Genomic DNA, 21,302 nt, shown 5'->3' on the forward strand with positions numbered 1-21,302 from the left:
TTTTTATCCTCGTGTCAACAGAACACTGACAATATAACTTTATAAATACATCCTGATACTTGGTAGTTGTAAGCACTCCAGCTTTATTCTTCTTCAAAATTTCCTTGGCTATTCTCAGCCTTTGCATTTCCATATAGATTTTAGAAACTTCTTATCAATTTCCACTAAAAAAATTGGGACATTTTTATATTCATTTTTCACTGAATAGAAAGATCAATTTTGTGAGAAATGACATCTTAACAATCCATGAACATGGTATATTATCCTGAATTTATTAGAACTTATTTTAATTTCTGTCAGTAGTTTTTTGTAGTCAAAAATGTTTTGTATCACATCTTTTGATAGATTTCTTATAAGGTATTTGATGACTGTTGGTGCTACTATAATTAGTTATTTAAGTGTCACATTCTATTTATTTTCTGGAATAAAGGTATACAACTGAATTTTTTAGACATTGTGTTCAGTGACCTTATTAAATATACTTTTCAATTCTTTTAGATTTTCAATGTACATGATCATGTTATTTGTGAATAATGACTGTTATTTCTTCCCTTCCAATCCATATGCCTTTTCTTTTTCCCTTTTGCATTGCTTAGAACACCCAAAACAATGTTTAAAATAAGTGGTAAGAGCAAATATGTCCTTATTTCATTCCTGATGTCAGGGGGAAACATGAAATAATTTACCTTAAGTATAATGTAAGCAGCAGTTATTTGGTAGATGCCTTTTATCTGATCAAGAATGTTCCCTTCATTCCAATTTTGCTGAGAATAAATGAATGAATGTGGAATTTTATCAAATGATTTTACCGCAGCTACCAAGATGATCATTATTTTGCTCCCTTTTTCCTGTTATTCTGGTGAATTACATTTATTTTTTCCCCCCAGTTAACACCCACCCTTCTATTTCTGGAATGAGTCCCACTTAGTCATGATTATCCTTTTTATATACCACCTGATTCAATTCACTAATTTTGTGTATAGGATTTTTGCATCTATGTTCATAACAGAGCCTTTCATAAACCAGCCTTTTAAAGTGACATCTTTTTTCCTTCTCATTTCAGAATGCTTTTGAAAACCAAAAATTATGTGATCAGAAGTGTACTCTAGGGTGTTTACTTTGTAGTGTGTAGACTGTAGAATGGATTAGTGCAGGAGGTGGGTGGTGAAGGATTAGGAAGCTACTATAGCATTGAGAAGAGCTTGCACCAGCTCGGTACAAGTAGAAATGGAAAGGACGGATAAACACCCCAGTACTTAGCTACTGATTAGATGAAAGTGCAACATTATGAAACAGAGAAATTAGGAGAACTTTATTTGAGCTTGGAGAAGAGTAAAAATAATTGGAGTGAAATACTTATCTTCACCATAATTATCACAATCATTAGGATCCATACGAAGGAATGACCGCAATTTAAGCAATTGCAAATGCATGGAGGTATGTAACTGGTCACTACGTTAATATCTTTAATTAGAAAGTTTCCTTACGTTGCTTTGAAGCTGATTTTTAAAATCGTTTCCATTCACAATCAGAAAAAAATCGATAATCTTGTATTCGTTGAACACCTTAAAATGGGATCCTTTTAAGACAGCACATTTCAATACACATTGCGCTATTCCTTTCCTAACCACAGGGTGGCGACCAGGCACCAACGCCGCACTTCTGTCTATCCCTCCGCTTCTTAGGCAGGTGTGGCTTCCGGGAGCGCGCACGTCCCGGAGTCCGCGCCAATCGCTGGCGCTGCGGCCGCGCACGTCGGTCAGCCGCGGTTACGCTGCCGCACATCGGCCAGACCCTAGTGTTCCAGACCATGTGGAAGTTGCTGCCAGCTGCGGGCCCTGCCCGAGGTAAGGGCGATAGGGAGATGTCCGGGGACCGATTTCCCGGGAGCGGATGCGGTGGGCACAGGGTTTGCGGATCGTTACTTCCGGTCCCTTCTCGCCCTGGGAGGCTGCGAAAGCTGGTGCGGAAGCCGCGCATTTGTTGTGTGGGGACCGCGTGGTCTTTCTCGGCGGGTGCGCAGTGCTTGCGAACCAGGCTTTGGTCTGACGGGGGGAGGAGGCATGCGACACTGGGCCGTTCAGTGACCGCCGGGTCCTTTCCGCCCGGTCTACCGCCAGGTTCTCCGTGGTTGGGACCAACTCCTCTGGCGGGACTAGCTCCGACCCGGACTTAAATGGTCTTCCGGATTGAGTCTTGACCGGGTATATGTTACAACACCTAGCGTTTTAAGCTTTTGAGGAAACACCCAGAATAAGTTAACAGTCTGGAAGACTCGATGACTCTGTCTTGAGCGCATTGTTTATTATTGTGAGGAGCCACGGAGATGACTTGTGTAAATGGCAACTACAGGAAAGCATAATTTGGGTTTTGTTTCGGAGCCTTTTTCCGTTTTGTCATCACAACTGAAAAAGTTTTTTTCTGCATTTCTAGCAAAGGAAAATGGTAATTGCATGTAAATTGGTTGCCTAATATATGTAAGCACTTATTAGTTGATTAGATAAGCAGTTGTAGCCTATGATTGGCCTTGCCCTCCGGAAGTTTACGTTATGATTGAAAAAAAGATCTACGTAGAGGCTAAATGGATTGACAGTGTAAGGAAGTATGGAGAGGGCCAAACTAATGGTAAGGAAAATAAATACTGTAAAAATACTGTAGATACTAAAAAATATTATAGAGACTCAAAGATCAAGTTTCACTGTGGACTTGGAGGATTGCAAGGTGGAACACAGTAGGAACAGTTTCCAGAAACAGTTGTAGCCTGTGGCTGGCTCTTTGAGTTCCTTTAAGGAGGTAGCAGAAGAAAAATGCCCCTAGCGCCAGTGGGTGGCATTCTTAACTTTTGGGGGATCTTGAACTCTTTTCGGAATCTGATGGAAGCTATGGGGTGCCATCCTTCTAGGAAAAATGGAGGGAAACCAACACAAAAGTTTTTCGTTGAAAGAGTCCACTCTAGGTTAAGAATCTGATTAATAAAATATAATCCAGGTCTGGTCAAGGTTTACCTGGACTCCTTTCTATTTGTCTAGTTTATTTGCCCTAATCACTCTACCACTCCAGTGGTACCAGACTAAACTCTACAAGTCTTCAACGTACATGCTGTTCCTCCAACAATTTGTGATTTCCAAAATTTTTTTAAACTAATAACCTTTTCACGTTGTTCTAAAAGCTACCTTTAACATAAAAAAAAAAAAAAAATCCCCAAATTATGCACTTGAATCTGGTCTGGACTTTTCTTGCATTGATCTATATTTTTTACTCTTGATCCAATACCATACTTTTTAACTGCTTTCGCTTTGTGGCATATTTTACCACCTGGTAGAGGAAGTTCCCATAATATTCACATTTTTCTGGACAGTTTTTCACATTATATTTTCCTGATGGAATTTTGAATTCGTTTATCAAGCTCCAAACATAGTGTTGTGATTTTATTTGGTAATGCATTAAATTATAAGTTAATTTGGGCAAGCATTGACAAAATTGTTTTCCTGTTAGAAAAATGGTAGAGCTTTCTATCTGTTTAGTTTTGCCTCCTTCAGTGAGGCTTTACTGGAAAACACACGTTTGATTTACGTAAAGTTGATTATTAGCATTTAAATAGCAAAATAAAAATGTTTAAATATTTGCCATATCTATATCGTAAATACATGTTTATGTATGTGCGTACCTGTTAATTTACTTTTTAAAATAATTCTCCTAGAACCATACAGACTTTTGGCTGGTGTTGAGTACATTGTTGGAAGGAAAAACTGTGGCATTCTAATTGAAGATGATCAATCAATCAGCCGAAATCATGCTGTATTAACTGCTAACTTTTCTGTAACTAACCTGGTAAGTTACTAATTTTATTTCAGTAGCTGACAGTAAGAGGATTGAAATTACAAAAGTTTACCTTGGTGTATATGTAAGAGAGAATTTGGGAGACTTTTTATAAAGCTGTTAGTTTTCTTTAAATGTTAACAAAATTAAGGACGTTTGGGCAGTGGTACTGGTGATATTTGTTTATTTAAGATTTAAAGTTTCTGTTTTCAGTATTTTACTATTTGTTTTAGTGATTTAGAAACTCAGGGGAAGTAGAACATATTTATATTTATTTACTTGAACATTTATTGAGTGCTTACTGTGTGTCAATCACTGTGCCAAAGCCTGGGAATAGAGCAGTGAATGGACCATCATGACTCCTGCTTTAATGAGTTAATGCAGCCATATGAACACTGGTGTTTCCCGTATATCTTAGGTTTTCACAAGGGAAATCGATTTGCTTTACTAGGGAAAACAGCTGTTGTATATGCCCCACAGCTCGTTTGAATGGCTTTGAGTTTGTTTTGGTGTGTTGGTTGTTTTAATAATAAAGGTAGGTTGTAAAAGCACAAATAGCTGTGCTAATGGTAATGCTGGTGGTAATTAAGAAAGAAAAGCCATTATTTTGAGCAAAGACTGCATGTTGGCAAATGCTGGATCTGTTCAGTAATATTTAGGTTTTGTGTCTGTATTCTTTTAGGTATAGAAAAACATTGTTGAAAATCCTAAAGAAAAAAATAAAATTGTTAGTGCAAGTCAGACACTCTAGCCTTTTTGCATTAGACTGATTTTTACTATGTGATTTTGATAATTTAAAAAAAAAAGAAACCTTAGGAATGAAGCTGTCATTTTATACATGAACAGACTGTACAAAAGCAAACAGTTCTCAAATTTTTAGGGGTCAGGAAAATCTCCACTGACTTACAAAAATAAAGAAAATGTATGTTCTAAGAGGAGTGATTCTGGAATTGACATTTTTCTCTTAATTGCTAGTTGAGTGATCATTCTTTGCATGCAACCAAAACAATAACTGTATTGCCTACTGTGTTGGGAGGTTAGCCACGTATCACCTATTCCAGAAGTTATCAACCTTTTGTTTTGAAACCTTTCCCCTTAGGAATAGTATTTACTGAGTGGTAAGAGACTTTGAATTATTTATTGATTTTTTTTTTTTTTCAGAGTCAAACAGATGAAATCCCTGTATTGACAATAAAAGATAATTCTAAGTATGGTACCTTTGTTAATGAGGAAAAAATGCAGAATGGCCTTTCCCGAATTCTGAAGACAGGGGATAGAGTTACCTTTGGAGTGTTTGAAAGTAAATTCAAGTAAGAATTTTTAAATTGATGTTAAAATGGACAGCTTTATTTTGCACCAATCAGATTCTAAAGGAAAAGGATATTTATGGATAATGAATTGGAACCAGTCTATTTAGTTCCTACTTAGGACAGTAGTGAACTTTGCACCACACGTGGTTAGTGCCTTTTATTAATCATAGATAGTGAAAAGAGTGAATGAGAGTTTGAGTGGGCCCTAAGAACCTTGATGGGAACTACTTTTGTTTGATTCTGCATAGGTCAAAGTATAATGTTAAACTTTGATCATTGTTTTTTTCTTAATTGTGACTGAAGACTTAGGAAGTGATAATTTCATAAGTTAGAAAGTTTAGTAATACGTAAAAATCAAAATAACAGCATATGATGTGAGCTTAAAGTTTAAAGTACCATAAGTTGCCATCTCTATAACTATGATAACTTTATGTAACTTATTCTCATTTACAGAGTAGAGTATGAACCTTTGGTTGCGTGCTCTTCTTGTTTAGATGTCTCTGGGAAAACTGCTTTAAGTCAAGCTGTATTGCAACTTGGAGGACTTACTGTAAACAATTGGACAGAGGAATGTACTCACCTTGTCATGGTATCAGTTAAAGTTACCATTAAAGTAAGTTGAATGCCTTGTTATTATGTTAAAGTAAGTTCTCTGAATTTAAGTTTATTCCTTTACCCACTGTACACGGATGTTTTAAAAGTCACTTGCTTTAAAACTATCAGAACTGTTAGTTGTAGGTGTATATATGCCAACCAACCCCATATCTACCGTATAGGCTAGAATGGTTTTTCAGAAACACTGTTTATTATCTGGGGCAAGCAAAAGCACATGAAATTATATTTCAGATATTGATTTAGCATTTAAATGATTTATATTATCCTTTCACCAAGAAGTTATTACAGCGTGTAGTTTGTGTTTTCAGTCTAAAAGCAAAGCAATTACAGATCAACTGCCAATCTTCAAAGTTAGCAGCTCATGTCTTTCCTTCCTCCAGTCTCTGATACCATCTCATGGTTTCATGCTCTTTTATTTAGTTCTTATTTGGCTTTAGACCCTAATCACAAAGACTTTAGGTTCTTACAATATTACCTTAATGTATTGTCACAATCTAGAGATATGTAGATATATGTTATTTGTCAAAGCAGTGATATATTTTGGTATGTTTTCAGACTTTGCATCTTCTTCAGATTTGGTTAATCCAAAACTAATTGAAGAATGATATTGGGAGGTGATTCGTCTCCTTCAGCAAGTTGACTATAGATATGTGAGATTGTTTTAGGTTAATATCTATAGTGAAAAGCAACAGATATTTAGATTCCTTTATTCGATGATACAAAAATCCTTTAATATATAATTAATTAAATTAGAATATGTGTCTTATACCTAAATAGGTGTCATAGAGAAAGGCTTGCTGTTCAGGTTGAACCTCATGTTAAACTTGGATCAAAGATTGTTTCATCTTTGTTAGTTTATGAAATTGATTTATAAATTCAACAGAGTGATTAGCCTCCTGAATAGTAATTTATGCTAATAAACCCAGATAATAGATTCATAATTCAAAATGTCCATTTATCAGTTTATAGTAGGGATGTATCTTTATAGTGACCAGAATATTTACATGTAGACTCCAACATGGTCCCCTTGAAGATACCAAGGTACCTGAGAAATGGAATAGGTAATCATGCCATTGCTTGGTGGGTTTGAAATAAGAGCAAAGGCAGTTAGATGGTCTTGAAAGATATTTTACTGAGTCTGTGACAGACCTGGAAACTAGCATCCATTTACCATAGTACACTGTATTCCAGTGACTAGGATGCTAATGGCCACCCAGTCCCTGGATATTAGAGAGTACTGTATATATACCAACAAAGGCTTGCAGAGCAATACTCCTTTTTCAATATTTCTGATCAATCGTGTGCAAAAAATATTTTGTCATTATATTATTTTTTTAGTAAATTTTCCAAAAATACAGGTTAGTTTATGTTTTTGAAATCGTTGAATGTTAGAACCAAAAGGTAACCTAAAGAGCATTCAGTTCAGTTTTTATTTTCTGAAGAGGAAACTGAGGCATGGAGCAATTGAATCCTTTGCCCAGGATCACATGTATTGGAGTTTACTCAGTCCAGTGTTGAATTGCACATTACTGCTTCATGCAAGGAGTCAATTATTTCATTCATATTTGAGGTTCATAACTTTCAGATTCCACTCTTGAGAGATACCCTAAATTGCTTGCTCACATTTAGGTAATTTCCCTTGTTTATTAGAAGCATTCTTACCAATTCTTTAGTTGGATTATTTCCTAGAATTATGCTGAATCTTATTTTCATTGTCAGTGATGGTATTTTTTAACCTGTCTCAAATTTTATGGATACATTGTATTTGAGGCTTATAGTTTAATTCACTTGCTAGTTGAAGTTTCTTCCCCCACTCCATCTGTATATACTTATTTTCAGCTTTTGTCCAACACTAAAGAGTTATTCCTTTATTTACTTTCTTAAAAACACTTTATTCCATAATTAAAATCAGTTTGAAAGGCAATTAAGCTGAAAGAACTCTCTCATGTTTATCTCTTGTTATTGTCTTCTCTAGGGCAGATGTTACATTTCCTTAATTCTAAGATGTACATTTTAATGTTTTTAAAATGGTATACATTTTTAAATTGACTTGTGTTTTATGTTATGTTGTTCTGCCCTCCCCAAGCAGTTTTTAAATTAATATTGTAATTGGTAGCTTCTTTTTTTTTCACCTTTAATAATGATTGTTTATTGTTTATTGATACTTGCCTGTATGTTACATTTATTTGTTATTTCAACAATCTTATTGCTATTTTAGCATATAGGCCTTTGCTTTGCAAGGTCTGACTTACATGAATTGTAGTTACCACAGTTTGTTTATTTTTAATTTTTATTTTATATTGGAGTATAGTTGATTAGCAACCTTGTTAGTTTCAGGTGTACAGCAAAGTGATTGATTCAGTTATACAGACACATGTATCTATTCTTTTTCAAATTCTTTTCCCATTTAGGTTATTACAGAATGTCAAGCAGAGTCCCCTGTGCTATACAGTAGGTCCTCGTTGGTTATCTACTTTAAATATAGCATTGTGTATATGTCAATCCCAAACTCCCAATCTGTCCCCCACCCCGTATTGTAATTGGTAGCTTCTAATAATCAAGTGATAATACAGGGATTTTTATACTAAAACTAGGCAGTGACCAATACTGACTTCTATTTTATAGATTGTGTCTCCTTTATAAATATATAGAGAGAGGAGGAAAAACAGAATAGAACAGCCTCTTTGTAGTCTATAACTTACATCTTTAAAACAGCTAGGGTATGAGTATATGTATTCACATGTTTTCTTCTTTTTAGACAATATGTGCACTCATTTGTGGGCGTCCGATTGTAAAACCAGAATATTTTACTGAATTTCTTAAAACAGTTCAGTCCAAGAAACAGCCTCCAGAAATTGAAAGGTATATTGCGTATTTTAAATATAATAAAATATGACATACAAAATATGATAGCACTGGTTTTATTTAGGTTAATTCCCTCTTTATTGACTGTTTCAGGATGTAATGTTACAGTTCAGTATTATTAATGAAGTTGTCTTGTCAGTATGTGAAGAAAGTTTCCCAGTTCTTTGTGATTGTTCCTTATCTCCGTGAAACAAATGTTACATATGTGCCAATATTTAAAGGAAAATGTTGAAGGACAGTAATAACATAGAGGTGAAATCAGTAGAGCACACATGACAATGCTGGGCATCATGCATGCAGGACACCAGGAATTGTGTGGTGCAGCATCCCTGTTGTGGAGCCTCAGAGTCCTGGGCCAGAATATTAACAGCACTGTGGCCTTGGGAATTGAGCTGATTTCTTCTAAGTGTCAGTTACCTCCTTTGAAAAATGAGACTAATACCTGTCCTGCTGAGTGTTTAAGTATTTAGTATTATTAGTATTAGTATAATTATTATTCATCTTAACTAGTGGTATACATAAAGTCTGAGCATATTGCCTGGCATCATAATAGGTGCTTATTAAAAGAAATGTAGCTAATTGCAATATCTGGGAAGATTCATAGTAGCTTGATTATTTATTTAATTTTTTGGATGCTCTGCTAAATTTGTGAACCACCAGACTAAAGGATCTATCCACTGTATGTATTGTATTAGTAATGTTTGCAGTAATATATAAGCTGTGGTTGAGGAGGAAGATATTTGTGATTTTTCTTTTCAGATTGCATGGTTAAAGTACTGGTGACTATAAAACGGTGGGTGTTTTTAGTCAGCATAAGAACATGCTTGCTTAAAATGTATGTCAGTAGCTTATAGTCTATATGGCATAATAGATTTGAGGAGGTTTTAAAAATCTAAAATTCTATGCAAATTAAGTATTTTATTACCCAATTTAGGTTAAGTATTACCTATTCAAGCTAAGTATTTTATTACCAATTTAAAAATATTACTAGCTATTATAAGCTAATTTGCCCAGTGCATATATTTTTAGGAACTATTTATACCTGATAATATGTATCTGCTTTTAAAAGTAACTGAATATCAGATTTTTCTCTTTGTTTTTAATTTTCATTTGGGAGGTTTCTTGTATTTTATAATCTGGTTAACAGAAAATATGCTTTCTTCTGGAAAGAGATCTTCAGATTTTATTTTATTTATTTTTTGGCCACACCAAGCGGCTTGAGGGATCTGAGTTCCCTGACCAGGGATTGAACCTGGGCCCTTGGCAGTGAAAACGCAGAGTCCTAACCATTGGACCACCAGGGAATTCCTGAGATTTTAAAATAGATGATTCTTAAACTTTTTTGAGTCCTAGACCCCTGTGAGAAAATGAAAGCACTGGTCTCTCCTCTAGAAACTTCACTTACTACCAACTTACACAGTATTTCAACAGAATTACATTTTTCCCTGAAGCCTATTTATGACCCTCCCTAGAAAAGTTGATAAATCCTATAAATAATGACTCTTGTTACAGATAATAAACCATTGTTAATTCTAGATTACTTAAGAGTGGAGGGGTCTGATTAAGTTTTTACTACTGGTGATATGTTTTATGGTCTTGGAGTTTTTAGAATTAGTCATTGATTCTTACTTATTTGTTCAGATTCTCAGGTGTATTTAACCTTGGTTTTTTGTTTTTTGTTTTTTTTACTTTAGGTTAGGCATAGTTTTTTTCTGGCTTCAATTTGTGACTGTATTAACTTAGATGGTTATAATAAAACATCCCTACTCTAAGATTGTTCAATAACTCCTAATTCAGTGTTAACCAGGAAAGACTATTACATTAGTTAATGTTTGATGATAGCAACTGATAATCAAGTTTTAATACTATTTTAAAATACGTAGTTTTTTGCCTTAATAGATTGCTATACCTATTGGGATCCATTTTGATATGTTTGTTGAAGACTAATTTGACTACATACTCAATTAAATAGAAAAATGATTAAATTTAAGATATTAAATAGTAGTAGGATGGGTTATAAAAGGGATATGAGATAAATTGTGGTGGCTCTTCTATTACATAACTACCTGTTCTTTTAGTTCTGTAAAAGCATTATCACTAGTCCTGAATTTAAATTAGGAGGCATACTATAATATTTTTACCTAACAAAATGTGTAGTACTTTTTGGTACAGTTATGTCTGCATCTTTGCACTGTTACCACAAAACAGAGTAAGTGAAGGGTTAAGATAGAGTACCTGATATGGTTTGTGATACTAATTTTCCTATACTGTTATCAAAGTACCAATGTAGGTGAAGTCATTTTTAGATTACATTTAAAAGAAGTATTTAATTTTGATACTCTATGCTCTAATAAAGGAAGTTCATTAAAATATTATATATGTCTGAATGTAAAAAAAATGATCCTCAAGAGAAAAAAGGAGTTTCCCTTTCTCAATTTATTTCAGACAACAAGCAGCATTGTTTTCAGAAAACACTGTTGGGAGAGAGTCCTTACATCATACAAAACTTGCTGGATATGCCAAGAATGAAAGGCCCTGACTGCCCTATACCCAGGCCATTTCTCAGGGTTATGTTTGCAGTGAGAAACCTGCAGGGATGAGGTAGTATCTCCTTCCCAGGACAGAGAGCAGGCCTGCTTATAGCTTGTTATAAAATGGGTGGATTCCCAAGTTCAGTGTAACACTACCCATGGTATATACCTCTCCTGTAACATAACCCACAGTATGTACCTTCTGTGTCATCCTCAGGGGACTTGGCATGGAAGGAGACCTGCTGCAAACACACTGAGGCTTGCTGCTTGCTTTGTCTCTGACCCAGGAGTCTTGTGTCTTCTGCCAGCATCCATGAAAGAGGAATAGGTTAACTTATTAGCTTGTAATAAAATCTCAGACCCAAGAGACACATTAGCATGAAACAATCTTGGTAAATGAAAGTTTAGGAAGCTTGTAGAGTTGACCTTAAATAATCAATTAAAATTTAAAGCAAAGAAATTTAACACACACTAGAAATTTTCTTCCTGGAGATACAAGCTCAGATTTACAAGTTGTGGATGCCAATGTAATTCAAACCTTTTAGAGATCACCAAAAAAAAAAGCAGTATAGTAAGTATGTGGTTCTAGAAATCATGAACATGTACCTTTGGTACTAATGAAATAAACAGCTATCCAGATGTTGGGCAAAGAAATATTGTGGCTTAGAATAGTTTCCACAGCCAGAATTATACATGAATTCAGAAAAATTCTGTATTTGGAAAATCTTGGGACAGAAGTGAAGATGATGTGCTCTGAGTTAGATAAAATTTATTGAACATCACGTGAAGAATTTATATAAAGTTATAAAATGTATATAGGAAAAAGTCAATATTTCTAGATTAATATTTTATAGAATTTGTGAATAATATGTACCAGTTACTACATAATAAAGCATAATTATTTTATTTGTAGCTCTTGAAGTTTCTGTGTAAGTATGCCAAAAAATGTTTTAATGTTTTCATTATAGAAGTTAGAGGTCACTTTATATTTGTGGTATCCTTGTATTCAGGCAGTGTGCCTCTAACCTAGGTCTCTGCCAAGTTAATTTACTGTTTTCCAATTTTATTACTAGCTGTCAAATCACTATAGCCTCAGTGATGCTTTAAAACTTCTAGAATGTAATTTTTCGGAAATACTGATTTTTTAATGATGTTTTCTTCACATTTATGACTAGTCTCTCCTTTCTTGTTTTCATCCTTAATACTACTAAAGAGAGAAAGATTTTTCTATGTATATGAAGTTCCAGAACATGGTCTATTATTTATCACTGTATTATATATATGATATATATACATATCATATATATGTATATGTATGTATGACTCCAACATTTGATTCGATTCTTGATAATACGGTGTTTTTTTTCCTTTCAAGATCAGTCTTATTGAGTATTGGGGCTCAAATTTATCAATGTTTTTAAAAGAAAACCAAAATACATTTTTCTAGTCCCAGAATTTTAATACTCACATTTGTATTGAGGGATGTTTTTACTTTCTGTCTACTTCTAATTTATTAGGTAAAATTTTTATTTCTGTTTTATACTATCAGTTTATTTATTATCAAATATTTATTGAACCAGGCAAGATAGACCTGAGGATATAATGATGAGCCAAAAAGCATTACAGTTTCTACCATCTTGGCACTTAGTAGAGGAACCAAACATCAAAGAATCACACAAATAAAAGAACTCTGGAAAGCTAATTGCATATCATTCTCATGGAATGTGACTTGGTATAACAAATGTTCACTCTTCATTGAACTAAACTGTAGTTAACTGTTAGCTATTATCTGTGGCAAAATTAAGAATGACAGTGTGAAAAACACAAAGCTGTAGATAATTTTAAAATGCTATTTTTCTCATTAGAAAGCAGTAGTTGTTCCGTGGCATGTGAGATCTTCCCGGACCAGGGCTCGAACCCATGTCCCCTGCATTGGCAGGTGGATTCTTTTTTTTTTAATCTTTTCTTTTTTTAAAATTTATTTATTTTAATTTATTTATTTTTGGCTGCATTGGATCTTCGTTGCTGTGCGCGGGCTTTCTCTAGTTGCAGCGAGCAGGGGCTACTCTTCGTTGCCGTGCGCGGGCTTCTCATCGTGGTGGCTTCTCTTGTTGCGGAACACGGGCTCTAGGCGCGCGGGCCTCAGTAGTTGTGGCACATGGGCTTAGTTGCTCTGTGGCTTGTGGGATCTTCCCGGACCAGGGCTCGAACCCGTGTCCCCTGCAATGGCAGGGAGATTCTTAACCACTGCACCACCAGGGAAGTCCCACACTCTCTTGATTACTGCCGCTTTACATTAAGTCTTGAATTCTGTAGTGTTAGTACTCCAACCTTGTTCTTCTTCCCTAATATTGTGTTGGCTGTTCTGGGTCTTTTGCCTCTCCATGTAAACTTTAGAATCTGTTTGTTAACATTCACAAAATAACTTGCTGGGAGTTACTGGGATTGTGTTTATTCTATAGATCAAGTTGGGAAGAACTGACATGTTGACAATATCGAGTCTTTCTATCCATGAACATTAATAATTTTTACTAGACGATAGAGAAACTAAAAGTCTGGTCAGTTATGAATAGCTGTAACAAAAGATCTAGTTATATAGAAAGTTGAAACTATGGACTGAATTATCTGTTGATTTTACTTCTCTATTTTCTTCTTTTCCCTAATCTCTATGGATTATTAAGATGTGTTTATAGTGTTACATTAAAGAGCTAAAAGACTGTGTTTTTAAATCTGTGGGAATTTTATTTAAACTGACAAAATGTAGGTTTTAGAATTCCCTGAGCTTCTCCAAAGAGATTTGTAACAAAACACTTATAGCAGTAGTTCATAGAATTACAATATGAACATTATTACTAATACTTACTGGTTCCTAAGCAAGCACAACATGCTAATAGAATTTGATCTTTAATGGTTGATGTTTCAACCATTCGGATTTTTTTTTTTTTTTTGGTTTTGGTTTTGTTTTTACTTTTTTAAAAACTTTTTAATTACTTTTTCTCTCTCAACCATTTGTAATTTACATAAGTTGTTTGATTCATATATATTTAATTGTATCTTGTTATGATTGTCTACTTTTGCATTATATAGTTTTAGAAAATAAAGAAGAATTCTGCTGTTCTGTGTGGCATCTGTCACCATATTTCTAGAAAAAGTGTTTAGGCACTTTTGGTCCTTACGTCCCAGATAAAACTCTTAATTTTTTAATAATATAACGGTATTATAGAAATTAAGCCTTTCTAGTGTCTAGATTGCCATTCCATTTACAAATTTAATGTTACACATACAGTGTAGTGTATATTTAGAATGTACTTTATTTTATTTTTTATAGTTTTTACCCACCTATTGATGAACCAGTTATTGGAAGTAAAAATATTGATCTGTCAGGACGACAGGAAAGAAAACAGATCTTCAAAGGGAAAACATTTGTCTTTCTAAATGCCAAACAGGTAATGTTGTAAGCTAAATTTTTGTAAAGAAAATGTTATAAACTAGGATAAATTATTACTGTTGTCAATAGTTGTTAATGCACTTCCTTTTGAGATTTTGTGTAGAAGTGTGAAGTGAAATAAAAAACTACCCAGGCAGCAGAACTTGCCCAGCGTTCATGTATATGACTATGGCATTTCTTAATATCTCTTAATTGGCTTATTAATTAAGTTTATATAAATACATACAAGGAGGAGACCAAAAACTTTGGTTTAAGTGCTAACTTGTTCAGTTAGTAAGCAGCTGTTGAATGTCTTCTGTGTGCTGAAATGAGAGTTCCAGGAGTTAATGTTACAAGTGGAAAAATCATGCAAGTAAACCCACAGTTACAGTACTGTGTGAAGAGGAGCTGTAGATGATGTAAGGATTCCAGGGCTGCAGTGGTACCTGGTGAACTAGGGATTTTCTCAAGAGTGGAAGCTCAGATTGTCCTCTCAGGAAGTATTATAAAATCAATTCTTCTTCAATTCTGCTTATATTTTACTTCCCAAATCAAATTCTTATAATTTTAAGAATGTATTCAAGACATTAATTATGGCTATTTCATTACTTTTTTTCTTTTTCTTTCCATTTTTAGCATAAAAAATTAAGTGCAGCAGTTGTATTTGGAGGAGGAGACACTAGGTTGATAACGGAAGACAATGAAGAAGAAGATAGTTTCTTTTCAGCTCCTGGAACTTGTGTTGTTGATGTAGGAATAACAGATTCACAGACCTTAATTCCTGACTCTCAGAAAAAATGGATTCATTCCATTATGGATATACTGCAGAGGTACAGAATTATTCTTTATTAGTTAAAAAAAAACAGGGCAGGTAGGTGATTTTATATGTAACTTTTTTTGCACTCCACATAATAATGTAAAGGTATATACAAGAATTATTGTAAAGATTTTATTGTGTATGGTACTTGGAAATTTATTGTGACTTAGTATGCTAGAAATAGAATATATTTATCCATGACAGTTTTATCTCAATATTTATTTTCTGCCGCTTTTTTGTTACTTTAATAGAATTTGCAGAATATACCTCTCTTAATAAAGCAGTATTTGTTTTTCTCTAGAATATGTAGTTGAGTAAGTTAAAACTCAAATGTAAAATTGTTCTGAAATAGCCTCAAGCTGGAATGTATTTTTCCCTTGATTATTACCCATTGAAAATTTGTATAAAAATTAGGCTATTATGGCTATATAGGCTGTTATGGGAAAGCAGGAAAGAAAGTATCAAGTATCCTAGAATAGTGTTTGTAGTGTGGAGGGGCGGCAGTTTGAAAGCACTAAAGCAAGGATTTTTTTCCTGGACTCTTTACTGGTGTTAATAATCTTAGCATTTTTGAAGCACAAAGTAAAAAAGTCAGCATTGGCAGTCCGTTGACTGAATTTCTATTCACCTAGTGAAAAATAGTTAGGGCCGGGACTTCGCCGGTGGTCCAGTGGCTAAGACTCCGCACTCCCAGTTCAGGGGGCCTGGGTTCGATCCCTGTTGAGGGAACTAGATCCCACATGTCACAACTAAAAGACCCCGCATGCTGCAACTAAAGATCCTGCATGCTGCGACTAGAAGATCCTGCACGCCACAACTAAGACCCAGCGTGGCGAAATAAATAAATAAATATTTTAAAAAATAGTTAGGGCCTAGGGTATTTATATGTCTAAAAAGTCCATACAAATAAGCTCTCCACAGTATTCATTTTTCCTGACCCAGGAGTTCTTTCTGACCATGAAGATTGCTTTTTTTTTAAATGGGTTTGCCAAAGTAAAAAGTAAAATTTCAGTCATGTGTCCCATAAATATTTTGCTTAAAGGAGATGTGTTAACTACTGTGAAAAAGAAAATATTTGTTTAACAAAAATACCATCTTACTACTACAACCAAAATATACTGTGATTCTATTGTGTTTTAGGCACTGGGAATATAATGGTTAACAAGATAGCTATGGACCCTGCCACCACTGGAGCTTACTGTCTAGGGGAAAAGACAGATAAAGACAAGTAAACAGATAACTACAAATGTGTATAAGAAAACAGAATAACAGGGCAGAGGGGAGAAGTTTATTTTAAATAGAGAAGGCTTCTTTCAGGCAGTATTTTACTTATGACCAGTTTACCAGTCTTTAAAAGCCATGCTGAACAATAGCAATAATAGCTTACTTACATAATACTGTATACTGTAGCAGGTCCTGTTCTAAGAGTTCTACATATATTAAGACATTTAATCCTCATACAATCATGTGTATTTTTACTGTTATGGTCCCCATTGTGCAGAGAGGGCAAAAGGGGATTTGAGTAGAACACAGGGAGCGAGCAGAGGAGCCAGGATGTGAACGCATGCAGTCTGGTTCCAGAGTCCATGCTCTTTACCATTACATCTTGCTGCCTTGCTGGAGTGAGAGGTTGCTCAGAGGCTGGTAACTTGATCATGAGATGACATTTTGTTCTGTAGTCTCTGGCTCCTGTTTCAATTTGTTCTTGGAGAGAGGACAATTTTACAGTTTGAGAAAGACTATCACTTAAAATAACACCTGTCCATTTAGTCCAAGCCATTGATAGCAATTGAAGGTACAGTTATATCAAACCAGTAAAGTCAGCTATTGACTGAATTTCAGACAATAGGGCAACATTGGGATTGGTTAGTGCCATGGCGCTACTGATTAGTTGTCAGAAGTGGGTATAGGATATCAGTGATTAAAATTAAATATCTCTGAAAAAGATTAGATGTCTAGGGGAACAATATAACCCTGATTTTTGTTCTTGCTGAGATATTTTCCCAATGTCTTAGCCCATATTTGGGACCTCTTCCTGTTACTAATTTAATTATTTTCTCTTTATCCTCTCCTCCTGTGCCTTATCCTCTTCTCACCTGTTCCACAGTTTTGCATAAAATTGAATGAATCATAATCTTTGGATCATGATACACTGTCATCACTGAACTATAAATAATACACATTCATTTTGTTCACTAATTATTTAATTAGTTATTTTAAATAAATTTTTATTATTGTAAACTGCTACTGAGATTATCTTTGTATGTTTCCTATTGGTACTTGTGCAGGATTTTCTTTGGGATATATTACCGCATTACTAGGGTTAGAACACTCAACAGTATCAAACTGTTTTCCACTTTATACTCCCACCCACGGTATATAAGAGATTAAGTTAGATGCACATCATTTTCAACAGTCGGTATTTTCAGACTATCATTTTTGCCAATTTAATGGATATATAATCATATCTTGTGATTTTGATTTGTATTTCCCTGATCACCAGTGATGGTTAACATTTCTTCAAAAGTTTATTAGATGTTAATTTTTCCATCTTTGTGAAATACATGTCTCTTGCCCAGTTTTCTATTGGGATAATTGTATTCTTTTTTTGTTTTAAATACAGATTTCCCCTGTTTTATGTGTTCTTGTGTGTGTAGTGTACATGTGTGTATTTAGTTCTATATAATTTTATTACATGTGTAGGTTCGTGTATTCACCATAGTTAAGATACAGAACAGTTCCATCACCACAAGAATCCCTCATGTTGTTCTTTTATAACCACACACCCCTCCCTACCTCCCCCTCCCTGTCCCTAAACTTTGGCAACCACTAATTTCTTCTTCATTTCTAAAATTTATTATTAAAAAAGTGATATATAAATGAAATCATACAGCATGTAACCTTTTAGAATTTTTTTTTTCACTCACCATAATTCCTCAGAGATTCATCTAGGTTTTCTGTATGAGTAGTTCATCCTTTTTTATTACTGAGTAGTGTTTCATGGTATGGATAACCATGGTATGGATATTGTCTCTTTAATTACATTTTCTAGTTTACTGTTGATATATAGAAATTCAGCTGACATTGATATTAATCTCATATCCCACCACCTTGTTGGACTCCCCTTTTATTTCTAATACTTTATAGTCTTTTTTTGTATAAACCATATCATCTGTAAATAATATTTCTCTCCTCCTTTTTAATCCTTTATGCCTCTGGTACTGCTCTCTCTCTTTTATTCTCTCTCTTGGTTTTGGACCAACTGGGACATCCAAAGCTACTGGATAGAAGTGGTGATAGCAGCCACATTTATCTCACCATTGACTTTAAAAGTAATGCTTCCAGTATTTCCCCATTTAAGATGATGTATGTCTGTATAACATGATTATTAAATGTGTATTTTGTTTTATATAGCCAATCTTTGTAACTAATTTTCATGATATAATGTATGTATAGTTTCAAAAGTATTAGTAGGGTAGTAAAATATCAATTTTGAATTGCCTGAAATACAAGTAGGTGTGTGTGATCACTTGATGATAACACTTTTTAAAATCTTTTTTTGTGTGTTATTATAAATTCACTTAGAGTTCAAGACTAAGTTAAACTAATACATACAAAACAATGAATGTTAAGCATTTGAAAAATACCTTTTAAACTACTACAGCCACTTAAAATACATATACATATGTATATTTTACATATTCTGTAGTATGGATATACTATGGTTTGTTGAGTCATCCATCCATTGAAGGACGTCTGCATTTTTCCAGCTTTTGTTACAAATAAAGCTGATATGAACATTCATGTACAGGTTTCTTTGTGAACATAAGTGTTCATTTCTCTGGAATAAATGCCCAAGAGTGCAGTTTCTGGATTGTATGGTTATTGCATATTTGTGTGCCTTTTTTTTTAATTTGTAGGAGTTTTTTATATATTCTTGACATTAATCCTTTTTTCACTTTTATGTGATTACATAAAAGATTGCAGAATCTGTTACCACTTTGTAAATTATCTTTTTATTGTGTTGATGAATGAAAGCCCTTAATTTTAATATCCTAAAATTTAAAAATCTTTCATAGTCAGTGCTTTTTGTATTTTGTTTAAGAAATCTTTTTCTACTCATAGATCAAGAAGATATTCACCTATATTTTTTACTAATTTTTACTAGTATTTTGATATTTTGTTTTTGAAATTTATTTTTGATCTATCTGGAATTGATTCTGTTTTATACCAAGGGACCTTACATGCATGGGAATGTTTTTGGCCTTTTCCATTGAGCAATATGTCTCTTCTTATACTAATACCACGTTTACTACATTGTCTTAATTACTATAACAGTTTAAGTCCTCATATCTAGTAGGACAAATATTTTCTTTCTGCTCTTCTTCAGAAGCATCCTGGCTATTCTTGGCTTTTTATTTTTCCATATACATTTTAGAATCATCTTTTTAAAAACTTAACAGAAAAACAAATGTTAAGCATTTGAAAATGACCTGTTAAGGTACTACAACCACTTAAAATATCTCTACAATAAGTATTAAAAGGAGTTTTAAAGCTCTTAAAATTTGAGGTGTAGTTTCTATATAGCATTATTAAGTTATATTAAATTATGTTTGTTTGATAAAATCAGTCATTATTCACATTACAGAGTAACAGAAGATAGGTTCACCATAAGATTCCTTTAATAAGATTCATTAATACATGTAAATTTGGTAAAATGATTTGATTTACTAACATACGTATAGATGTAGCTTATTTCTAGTTCTTTGTACTTTTCTCCCTCCTTATCCTTCTCCCCTCTTTTTCTCTCTTTTAAGTTTTATCTTAGGATTCTAGTAATCATAGATTTGCTTTAAAAAATCTATTTTATTGCTTCATCTGGGTATTACTATTATTCTGAAAATTATAGAGTTTTAGAACTGGAAGGATCTGTATCCTTTACTCTAGACCTTTATTTTACAGATGAAATAACTGAATTACTAAAAGGTGGTGAACTTGCCCAATGTAACATTGCTCCAGTGAATAAGCTAGTACTATAGGTATTTGCAATTCTCTCTGTACCATAAAATTGTGATATCACTTTGGGGGGGCGGAAAAAGATAGATTCAGTTTGACATCATCTTAATAAAAGTTGTTAGTTTTAATATATCATCATACTTAAACTATTTTATTCTAACAGGCAGGGTCTTAGACCTATTCCTGAAGCAGAAATTGGATTGGCAGTTATTTTCATTACTACAGAGAATTACTGTGATCCTCAGGGCCAGCCCAGTACAGGTAATTAAAATACTATTTTATTGATTCTTTAGCAACTTTATTGTGTAAATTGATGATTGGCTGTATGTACATTATTTTTTAAAATATTTATTTATTTATTTGGCTGCATCGGGTCTTAGTTGTGGCATGCGGGATCTTTGTTGCAGCATGCGGGCTCCTCTCTAGTTGTAACATATGGGCTCTAGAGCGCACGGGCTTTGTTGCCCCGCAGCATGTGGGATCTTAGTTCCCCAACCAGGTATCGAACCCACGTCCCCTGCATTGGAAGGCAGATTCTTAACTACTGGACCACCAGGGAAGTTCCTGTATGTACATTATACTTGCCAGGGGTGACCATCTTCACCGTCTTTTAAAAGTCATATGTTTATCTGTTCATTTATTCATTTGATAAATATTTGTGGCTGCCAAGTACTAGGCACAGTTGTAAGTACTGAAGATACAGTGGTGAATAAAGTAAACAAGATACCTGTTATTGTGAACTTTATATTCTAAAAGTCAGGATTCAGACAGTTAACAAGCAAACAAACACATCTGATAAGTTCTGTTAAGGCCAAGTACAAAGAGAAAGCTAAAACAAGATGATGTGATAGTGACTGGGAGCAGGCTATTTTAGATTGGTAGTCAGGGACAGTCTCACTTAA

General features: G+C 34.1%; 1 protein-coding gene across 2 annotated transcripts in view; it reads left to right on the forward strand.

The window, feature by feature from the left end:
* Positions 1 to 1,747: 1,747 nt before the first annotated feature.
* The window catches only part of NBN (nibrin), a 42,015-nt gene continuing 22,460 nt past the window's right edge, over positions 1,748 to 21,302 (forward strand). Inside the window, exons 1-8 of one of the 2 annotated variants that reach the window (XM_059901253.1) lie at positions 1,748 to 1,847; positions 3,701 to 3,831; positions 4,981 to 5,129; positions 5,583 to 5,742; positions 8,503 to 8,606; positions 14,469 to 14,586; positions 15,204 to 15,397; positions 20,564 to 20,661. In XM_059901253.1, the coding sequence (XP_059757236.1) occupies positions 1,811 to 1,847; positions 3,701 to 3,831; positions 4,981 to 5,129; positions 5,583 to 5,742; positions 8,503 to 8,606; positions 14,469 to 14,586; positions 15,204 to 15,397; positions 20,564 to 20,661 (991 nt within the window). In that variant the 5' untranslated portion in view covers positions 1,748 to 1,810. Of the gene's footprint in view, positions 1,848 to 1,995; positions 2,446 to 3,700; positions 3,832 to 4,980; positions 5,130 to 5,582; positions 5,743 to 8,502; positions 8,607 to 14,468; positions 14,587 to 15,203; positions 15,398 to 20,563; positions 20,662 to 21,302 lie in introns of those variants that run through there. The other variant, XM_059901252.1, reaches the window with a different exon arrangement.

The sequence above is a fragment of the Balaenoptera ricei genome, chromosome 17, assembly GCF_028023285.1.
Source record: "Balaenoptera ricei isolate mBalRic1 chromosome 17, mBalRic1.hap2, whole genome shotgun sequence".
Lineage (NCBI taxonomy): Eukaryota > Metazoa > Chordata > Mammalia > Artiodactyla > Balaenopteridae > Balaenoptera > Balaenoptera ricei.